Below are 9,826 nucleotides of genomic sequence, written 5' to 3'. Positions count from 1 at the left end.
GCTGGCTCGTGTCACGCCCCTGCCCCCCCTCCACCTGCCCGCTGCAGCAGCGAATGTAGAAGCCGGAAAACGCGGGACTGAGGTTGGGGGGGGGGGGTGCATCACAGCGGCTGAGTGACGGGCAGGGCGATGATTGGCAGCTGCCGAGCAGCCGGTACCGGCTCGCGGGCGGGGGCTCAGAGGTGGGCCCCGGCAGCGCCCCCGACACCCGTCCTCGCGCACCCGCGAGTTTCGTGCCCGCGGCCGGCTAGGCCGGGCTCGCTCCCTCAGTGCCCCCAGCCGGGCTGGCTGGGCGGGGCGGCGCCCTCCCTCCAGACCCCACGGGGTGGCGGGTGTCTCTAAGGTGACACTCCGGTGCGCGGCGGCGGCGGCGGCGGCGGGAGCACGCTCGCCGGCCGGGCTCGGGCTCCGCTCGCACGCAGGCTCCGACCGTCCGGGGGGCGCCCCTGCGCGCACGACGCAGCACCCCGACCCCCTCCGGGGACTCCCCCGGGGCGCGGGAGGATCCCCCCGGCCTCTCCCCGGCGTAGCGCCCAGCGTCCCGCTGTTCCTGTCGTCTGAGCGCCGGCGTCGCGAGGGACGAGCGGGACCCTGCACTTCCCTCGCTCCCCGCCTCGCGCCCCGGGCCCAGGCGGACCGGAGACTCTGAACTTTAGCAGGGAACCCCGCAAGGCCGCAGGAGCCGCGGGAAGGAGGCGGCCGCAGGATGGCCGAGGGCCCGGGCGGCGGAGGGCCGCGCGGGGACGGGGCCAGCGGCGGCCGGGCGGCGGAGGAGGAGGTGGTGCGGAGGCGCTGCAGGCGCGGGGAGGAGGCCGAGGTCCCGCTGCCCTGGCCCGAAGGCCCCCGGGGCATGGCCGCTGCGCCCCCGATGGAGGAGCGGTTCCGCCAGATGCACCTGCGAAAGCAGGTGTCTTACAGGTAAGGAGGTGGGGGCCGAGGGAGCGCAGCGCTCGGGACCACCCCTCCCAGCAGTCAGCCCTGAAGTAGCTTGCAGCGAGCGCCCGTCGCTTGCCTGACCCTGCTGGGGATGGAGAAGGGGTGTCGCGACTTCTCTGCATGAACTCTGCAAGCCCTATTCATCCCGCACGTAATCATTGAGTGCCAACTGTGTACCAAGCGCTGTGCCTCTGTGCTGAGAAAGATGGTCACCGACATGACTCTTACAAACTTCTATCTGTTGGAAAGAGCAGGGAGATGCCGTTGGCTCTCCTTCTGGGGGAAAAAAAGAACCCCTGTTCATTCAACAGGCCTTTCCCCAGTATGCTAGGCACTGGACTGCAGACGTGAGACGCTCCCGGCCACCAAGGCTGAGATCCTGCTGCCTAGAGATGGAGACAGGAATCCCTGTCTGGCCCCGGCGCTACAGCAGGCTGTCACTGGTGTAAACAGTGGTGAGGGGATGTCTCTGTGCCCACCAAACATCTTAGCTAAACCATCCTCTGCGTGTAACTCCCAGCTTCCCTTGCTCTGCCCTCTCTGCCCAGAGGGAGGGCCACCCCTCAGGACAAAGGTGGTGCTGGGGGAGTGGGGCAAGGCAGCCAGGGCTGTCCTTCCCTTCCTGGTGCCTTCCCAGATCAGAGTCTCCACTTGGATTTGTTGCCCCTCTAAAGTCCCTGCCACAGTAAGACCTCCTTTTGAGGGTCCAGCAGGTCAGCAAGCTGGCTGAAGAAGTCAAATTTCCTGCTGTTGACAACCATGGGGTGGGGATTGAGGTGTGTCTGAGGCTGTTCTGGTTCTCCCTGGAGCTTCTGAGATGATGCATCACAAAACTGACCCACCCCAGGGAGCTTAAAGGGCCCCACCGTTCTTAATGGTTGTGAGGCCATCAGGCTTCCATTACTGGAGAAGGGATTTTTCCACCATTGTGAAGGGAAATGCTCAGAGCAAATGGGAAATGGGTTAGATTCCCAGGGGCTCTACCTTCACTCTGGGAATCACGGGTATGCTGGGCTCCATTACCAGGCTCTTCCAGAAATTCATGCTGAGAAGTACATCATCCATCCTGTGACTGACTGAGATAGAGACGCCTCTGAAGGTCCCCCTGGGGGAGGAAGTACAGAAGGACTGACAGGGAACGGGGCAGAGAATGCAGAATGAATCCCGTAAGAAATATTAGTGCGATAGTCAGGAGACCTGGTTTGTATTCTCACTTCTGCCTGCAACTTGATGCATGTCCTTGAACTGACAGTATCTCTTCAGGCCTCAGCTCTTCACCTGTAACACCAGGGGATGGCCCCAAGATTTTTCTTGGCTGTGGGTCAGATAGTAACAGGCCCTGAATTTGGAAAGAAGGCCAGTGTCAGGGAAAGTCTTAGTAGGTAGGGACCAGAGAAGAATTAAAGAGCTGACATGGAAGATGCTCTGTGCATGAGAACACACACACACACACACACACACACACACACACACACACACACACTGTGATTCTCTCAGGTGGTTCTAGAATAGAGGCTCCTCCACAGCCCAGACTTGGTGCCTCCAGTCACCAAGGATGCACTGTAACCAAGTTGTAGATTTTTTTCTGGCTGTGAAGAGAAGAGGCCTCCGGGTCACCTGTGTGAGGTTGCAGAAGACAGAGCCAGAACAGATTGGGCAGAGTGCCCCCTCACACACTCTTAGACCAGAGCTGGACAAGGCATCAAGGCAAGGAGAGCCCCCTGCAGAAAGGACAGAAGAAACCTTGGGAAATAGGTAGCAACCCTGGGGCCTCCAAATCTCTCAGGTCTCTGGGGACCCCAGCAGAACAGGCAGTGCTTTGGGGCTAATCCCTCACATGTGGCTGCCGTCCTGAGAGGCCTGATGACCCAGGCTGCTGTTCCTTGTACAGGCCGCCCTGGGGCTGGCAGGCACTCAGGCCCCTGGTGGCCCTTTTCACATCCTCCGCCTGCCACAGTTCCATGTAGCTCTGGCTCGCAGCTAAACCTCCCACCCCGCTGTGAGGAGTTGCTAAGAAAAGCAGCTGCAAGCCTTCCACAGAGAGAAAAGGCTTTTAGGCAGAAATGCGGGGGCACAAAACTCTGAGGGCCAGGGGCAGAAGCGGAAGCAGAATTGAGGCCTGGCTGCTTCTGACGCAAGTGAGTACCAGCGGGGCTTTCAGCAGGACAGTAGAAGCTTGTAGGGGTGTGGAGGTTTCTGAGAAATAGGTTCCCTCTCTTTCCAATGCCTGGGTGGACTGGAAGTAGCCCTGGCAGCTGCTTCAGGCCCATGGGGAGATAGCAAGTCTGTGCCAGCAAAACCTCAGACACCTGGAAGGGCAGGGGCAGGAGGAAGGGGTAGGATGGAGGAGCAATAAGGAAAGAAGATGACCCATTGCAGTAGCACATGCCTGTAATCCCAGTGACTCAGGAGGCTGAGGCAGGAGGATCCAAGTTTCAGGTCAGCCTGTGCAAATTAGCAAAGCCCTATTTCAAAATTAAAATAAAATGGGCTGGGGATGTGGCTCAGTGGTAGAGTGACTGGATTCAATCCCCAGTGACTGGATTCAATCCCCAGTACCACACACACACACACACACACACACACACACACACACACATCCCTGACACACACAAAATAAGAAGGCAAGAAACTAAGCAAGGGGACATGGAGTGTGGCAGGACTCTTTTTTGGTTTAAATGGGACTTGGTTTGCAATTAGCCCCAAAAAAGTGGGGACAGGGTGTTAGGTGGTCTACACAGACCAACCAGAAGATGAACAGAACTCAGACCTCTGGAACTAAGCTAAGTGGTTCCCAAAATGGATCACTAGGAATGTCCTTTAAAATGGATGCTTAAACCCTACCCTTGGAGATCCCAGTATAGGCAGTATAGGTTTGGGCCTGAACATCTCAAGTGGACAAACCTCTCCAAGGTAATTTTGATAGTTGAGCAGGTTGGGAAACCCCTGGCTTCACCTGTGAAGAAGCCAAAGGAGAGAGAGAAGGGCTGGAGAGAGGAGAAAAGGGGAGAAAAATGGGAGCTGACTCCCTGGGCTGTGGCTGGCAGGGGGCTTCCCTGTGCTGTTTCAGAAGGGTCTCCAAGGAGAATCAGCACCTCAACCTGGAGTTCTGGCCCTGGGCCAGGCACTGCTGAGGTGGAAGTTTGGGACATGATCCGTTCCCTTGACAAAAATATGATCCCATACAGGGCCAGACAGTAAATATTTTAGACTTTGCCAGTCACATGGTCCCTGTCACAGTTACTCTGCCACAATGGTGCAAAAGCAGTCATAGCCCATGTGTAAACGAGTGGGTGTGCCTGGGTTCCAGTGGAACTTTATTTACAGACCCTGAACTTTACATTTCATCTCATTTCCACTGTCACAAAATATTATTCTTTTGCTTCTTCTCCAACGGTTTCAAAACGTAAAAACCATTCTTAACCCATGGGCCCTACAGAAACAGGTAGCAGTTCAGATACAGCTGAGGGGCCACCATGGTTTACCAACTCTGACCTAGTGAAAGGGACAGGGCAAACACGGGGAAAATCAGCTGATGGGGACACTTGGAACCTGCCATTGAGGGACACAGTGGTCCTGCCTTCCACCAAGAGAGGCACCTGCACTCCCCACACATGCACACAGGCTTCCAGGTCAGAGACCTGGGTTCCGGATTCCAGCCCCGCGGCTTCCTAGAGTACAACTCTGACCCTGTTTCCTCATGCGGAAAATGGGAACAATGACACCCACTTAGAGCGAGGCTGGGGAGGGTAAGGCGGATAAGAGATGTAAGCAGGGGTGAAACACGATGCAGGTATTTTGCCCTGGATAGCTGGACCCCCCTGGTGTGTCACAGAGGAGACTGGTCCTGGGCAGTGGATGAGTAATGGGACCTGGGGGTGGCAAAGCTTAAGGAGACGGCAAGGACTGAGCACGCATGCCTCTTCCAGCCTGTGGTCCTCCCTCTGCCCCCTCCACCCCCGCAGAGGGCTGGTGGTGGGGAGGGCAACTGGAGACCCAGTTTGGGATGGAGCGCGTGCCCCCTGCTGCGGGCACATGGTGCCGGGGACATAGTTCCTCATGGGAGGGGCACCTGATCCTACGCTCCCTGCTGCTATTTACCAGAAGCTAAAAATAACCCAAGAGTGACAGGGAGATGGGGCCGATTTGTAATTTAAATAGCAACAGGATAAAGCAAGGAGCTGAAGAGATCACATTCTGTCCCGAATTAAAAATGCAAAACCGGGGGCAGAGAGCTGAGATGGAGCAGGAGGAGGGAGGGGGCCTCTGCCAAAGGAAGCCAGAAGCTGGGGGTCCATCCATTTTCCTTCCTTTGGAAGGGCGGGGTCAGGCCCTGCCGGGAACTCCTTCCTCCCCTCTGATGGAGGATCTTGCTGACAAGGCCAGAGAGGGCAGTGCCCAGAGGTGGGGCCAGGCCTGTCCTGAAGGCCTATGTGCAGGGATGGGGACCCCACTTTGACACAAGAAGCTAGGATGTGCCCCAAGCAGCCGAGTTCCTGTACCAGAAGCAACTGGAGCCCAAGTTTGGGGTGGGATGGGGCGCTGCTGAGGTGGTGGCCTGCAAAAGCCTAGGCAGGAGTCCCCTCTTTGCTTCAGTTGATACATTTTCACAGCAGGTGTTCAGAAAGAACCCTCGAGGGTCCAGATCCCAGGTGAGGGTTAGGGCAGGCTGAGAACCCCTTTTGTGACACCCAAAGCAGGTAAGGGTGGCATTGGGACTAGAGTCTCCTAGGCTCTGGGGTGTTTGACAGGTGCTCTTGACCTACATATGCTTGGGGAAGGAAGGCTGAGCACAGCACAGAGAGTCGGCCAGGACTGGAAGGCCACAAGGCTGCAATTTAGAGATGAGAAACACCTTGGAGAAGTTAAGTGATTTGTCAAGGTGGCACTACCAGAAATCAGTAGAGCCAGGACCAGGTTCAGATCTGTCTCCCTCCAAAGCCTTTTTACCCTGTCAGGCTTCCAAGGGTCTGGCCCTTCATCCAGGAGGATCTTTTCTTTGGACTTTGTACTAAGTGACTGTATCCTTGGAAGGGTAAAGGGACTGGTGGAGGGCAGTGGATGAGGGGACTGAACCATGCCTGTGTCATCAGGGCTTATGAACCTACAAGAGGGTGGAAGCCTCGAAGGGTGGGAGGCCTGCTGATCCTGGCCTCGGTGCTGGACACAGTCCAAACTGGGAGCAGAAGGAAGTTCCCCAGGGTAGGCCCTTGCTGGCCCAGGGTAAGAGGAGATTCACCTAGGCAACTCTCCCACCTCCAGCCCAAGCACCTGAGAGGCGCCAAAAAGAAACGTGAAGAGATGGTGGTTAGAAGTCCACCTTTGATGACTGAGCTGCCAGTACTGTACCCAGGGTCCTCTTGCCCTAGTGGGAGAGGGTCCCCAGTCCCTCTTCCAGATTTCCTTTTGCTCATGTTTTAACGAGGCTGCACAGAAGAGCCTAATCAAATTCCCATCTGTCACTAGCCAGCAGCACCTGCAGCTTGCCTCGGGTTTGCTCCAGCAGGGGGCAGAGGCCCAGCACCTGGGCAGGGACCAGTGATCAGCAGGTACTCCCAGGCTCTGGGTTGCTCCCAAGGGCTAAAGCAAGTATCTGGACCACAGGCTTAGCTTCTGGGGCAGGACTTAGACTTTCAAAACCCTCCATGTCTCCCCAGAGTCACTCATGCAACCAGAAGCCAGTTTCCCTCCCTCACTCAGCTTTTTGGACATTTATAGTCAAAACCATTTCAAGTTCTGTAGAAAGTCACTGAGCACATAATTTTGTACCCAGCACAGCGTGAAGAGTAACATAGGGTTCAAGAATCTTATAAGGTGACAAGAATAATGTGTACAAATCAAATTATACAATGTTATTGGGAACAAAAGTGAGGGTCAGTGGTAAGTCCGTGAGGTGGGCATGCTGACTCAGGAACAGCATTTGACACTTAGTTGGTATCTATAAAATATTTGTCATTTAAATGAATGAATGAAACCTGGAGATCAGGGAAGAAGATTGAAATGAAATGGTCAGATCTAGAGGAAATCTTAGAAATTGTCTGGTCCAACCCAGAGAGGTTATGACTAGCCCAGAGTCACACAGCAAAGGGCTATAGTGTGAATTAATGAACTCTGGGGCTCCTTCTACCTTTCCAGCTCTGTGGCTTGGATTGGAGTTTTAAGAATGGAGATTTTAATTGACCAAATATCAAAGGTACAGGCCAGCAGAGCTTCACAGGCAAAATAGACCAGCAGGGGTCAGGACTGCATGTTAAAGTGAATATGAAAGAGAGAGAAGAAAGAACTGTTTATTGAGCACCTACTGTGAATCATGCTTGGGCACCATGTGAATTGAGAGAACATCTCTTTAGGGAAAGCCTGGACAAAGAAGCAAGAAAGTAAGAGGCTCCAGAGCCCAAGGAGGCCTGAAGGTCAGGCCAAGGAGGCTGGCTTGGCAGGTTTTGAGAGCAGAGGATGTCCAGGTCGTGGGTTGAGTGTGTGGTGGCCTGGTACATTTCTTTTCCCCAGCTCCCACTTGCTCATCCAGGCCACAGAAAGTAGAACACCTCACCCTCTGGGGCCTCAATAAAGCCCAGAATAATTGTCTTACCCAGATTCCTCTTCCTGTGTGTACCTGGGTGTATTCTGAGGGGTCCCCAGCTGCCCAGTACTAGCACGTATTGTCCTAGGAACTGCCAAGGGCATCCTCCCCAGCCCTGTGCACCTGTCCCTTCTAGCTTCATCCTCCCCACACCAGCTGGAGAACAAAGCTGGTGTCGACAGCTTTGAGGGGTACAAGCCCAAGGTGGTCCTGGTCCCAGGCTAGGACTACTCTGTTCTGTAGCTCAGAGCCTCCAGACTGCCTTGCTTCCCCTCCAGGAGCCCCATTTCCTGCTTTCTGCTGCTTCAGGGCTGCCAGAGCCTCAAATGGAAAACAAGCCCAGCCCCATTTCCTCTGTTTAACTACTGGAGCTATTGCAGAATGCCTGGGAGAGGAAGATCGGGCCCTGCAACAGCCTCCTTCCAGAATTGACCTTGGCCCGGCGGGCAGGGTCTCTGAGGAGCCACAGCATACAGGACCCACCTTGAGGGACTCAGAGATGATGGACTGGAGGGAGAGCAGTTGGGAAAAGGGGTACCAAACCTGGCCATATCCCCAAACTTAGAGGAGCAATAGGAGTCTTATTTAAGAGTCTAGGCTCAGATTCTTAATTCTATCACTTACCAGCTGGGTGACCTGGAACTAGTAAGCTTAACAACTCTGCACCTCAGTTTCCCTGTGCAAGAGGTAGAAAATAGCAAAGTCGATCTCTTGGGTCATTAAAGGATTCAATGAGCTAATTATATATTCAGTACAGTTCCTGGCACAGAAGTATGCAAGAAATACTAACTACTGTTTCTTACAACTGAGTATTAATGATACATTGCATTGCATGCATCGGGTAAACAAGTTATTGAAAAACATCATGCCTCAGTCATTCTAGCACCAGACGGAGGCTGCTAAGGGCTGAGGTGGCATCGTGTGCATCCTGTGTCTGCAGGGTTTGTAGCGTAAGTGTTTGTTGAACTGAACTGACACTGTTTCTGTCCTCGAGAATTTCACAGCCTCGCTGGAGTAACACACACATATACAATTAAAGAACTAATTATAGAGCAGTGTGATTAAAGAATGCTTGAGGAAGGTACGATTTCCTCCCCAGAACCAGCCCTACGAATAAAGAGTAAGATGGGGCACAGTGGCAGACTCCTGTAATCCCAGCAACTCAGGAGGCTGAGGCAGGAGAATCCCAAGTTTGCGACCAGCCTCAGCAACCTAATGAGGCCCTAAGCAACTTAGGGAGATCATTTCTAAAGTAAAAATTAAAAAGGGCTGGGGATGTGACTCAGTGGTTAAGCGCCCCTGGGTTTAAATCCTGGTATGAAAAAAGACTCCAGCACAGCCTGACCTCTGGAGATCTTTCCAGTCCCTGGTCACATTCCTCTGGCTCCCATTCTCCCAGGTAAGCCTGTGAGGTGCTCTCTTGATTCGTTCAGGTCGGTTCTCAAATGTCGCCTCCTCAGAGGAGCGAGGTGTTGCCACCGCCTGTCACTCTCTTCGCCCTTCATTTTGGCCCCCTTCTTTATAGCACATCTCAATACCTGACCTTGTATTAGGCATGGATGGTCTGTTCCTGGTCATCTCCCTGCTGCAGCCTCTGAGCTCTGTGAGGACAGAGCCCAGCCTCCTTGTTTACCATGATACTCTGTGAGACTGCACCTGGTTCATGGAAGGTACTCAATGTGTACTGATCAAATGAATTAATTTGTAAACCCTTTCCCCTCAATGCATCTGTAACTCTATGAGTCTGAGTTATTATTCCATTTTACAGATGAGAGAATTGAGGCCCATTTATTTACCTGGTTATAGCTTACCTTATTTCAAACATCCTCATTGCTGCTTTTACTACCACCGCTCTGGCTGGTGTGATATACACAAAGGTGTGAAGGAGAGAGAGCTTCTGTGAGCAGGACATCCCCAGCAAGTATACCAAGGGGCATCGTGAACTGAGAGACTTCGGCAGGGTCCAGGTAGTAAAAATCAGACAAGTTAAGTGAAGAGGAAAGCCAGGTTGGGCTGAGGTGCAGAGTCGAGTCCAGGCAGGCCTGGTGACTCTGGAGTTTTCTCCTGGCTGTGGGCTGGGCTTGTCCCCACCTGCCCCTTGCCCTCCCATGCAGCTCCTCACCCCAGCCAGTCTCCTGCCTAAGCCAGCGGAAGGCGCCTAAGAGCCCTGTGGTCCTCTGCTTGGGCGGCCAGAGGCCTCTAGCAGGGCCCCCCCGGTCAGGAAGTGCCGAAAGAGGAAGAGAGTCGCCGGGCAGGATGAGCGTGCTGGGGGCTGGCCACAGTGCCGGGGGAGGCTGCGATGTGGCCGCA

The 9,826-nt window shown here is 54.4% G+C and overlaps 1 protein-coding gene across 1 annotated transcript in view; it reads left to right on the top strand.

Moving 5' to 3' along the window:
- Positions 1-363: 363 nt before the first annotated feature.
- The window catches only part of Dgkz (diacylglycerol kinase zeta), a 41,238-nt gene continuing 31,775 nt past the window's right edge, over positions 364-9,826 (top strand). The window contains exon 1 of the mRNA XM_047516233.1: positions 364-918. Coding sequence (XP_047372189.1) covers positions 707-918 — 212 coding nt within the window. The 5' untranslated portion in view covers positions 364-706. The remainder of the gene's footprint in view (positions 919-9,826) is intronic.

The sequence above is a fragment of the Sciurus carolinensis genome, chromosome 11 (genome assembly GCF_902686445.1).
Source record: "Sciurus carolinensis chromosome 11, mSciCar1.2, whole genome shotgun sequence".
Taxonomy (NCBI): domain Eukaryota; kingdom Metazoa; phylum Chordata; class Mammalia; order Rodentia; family Sciuridae; genus Sciurus; species Sciurus carolinensis.
The sequence above is the reverse complement of the archived record's forward strand: the minus strand, read 5'-3'. Positions and strand labels throughout refer to the sequence as shown.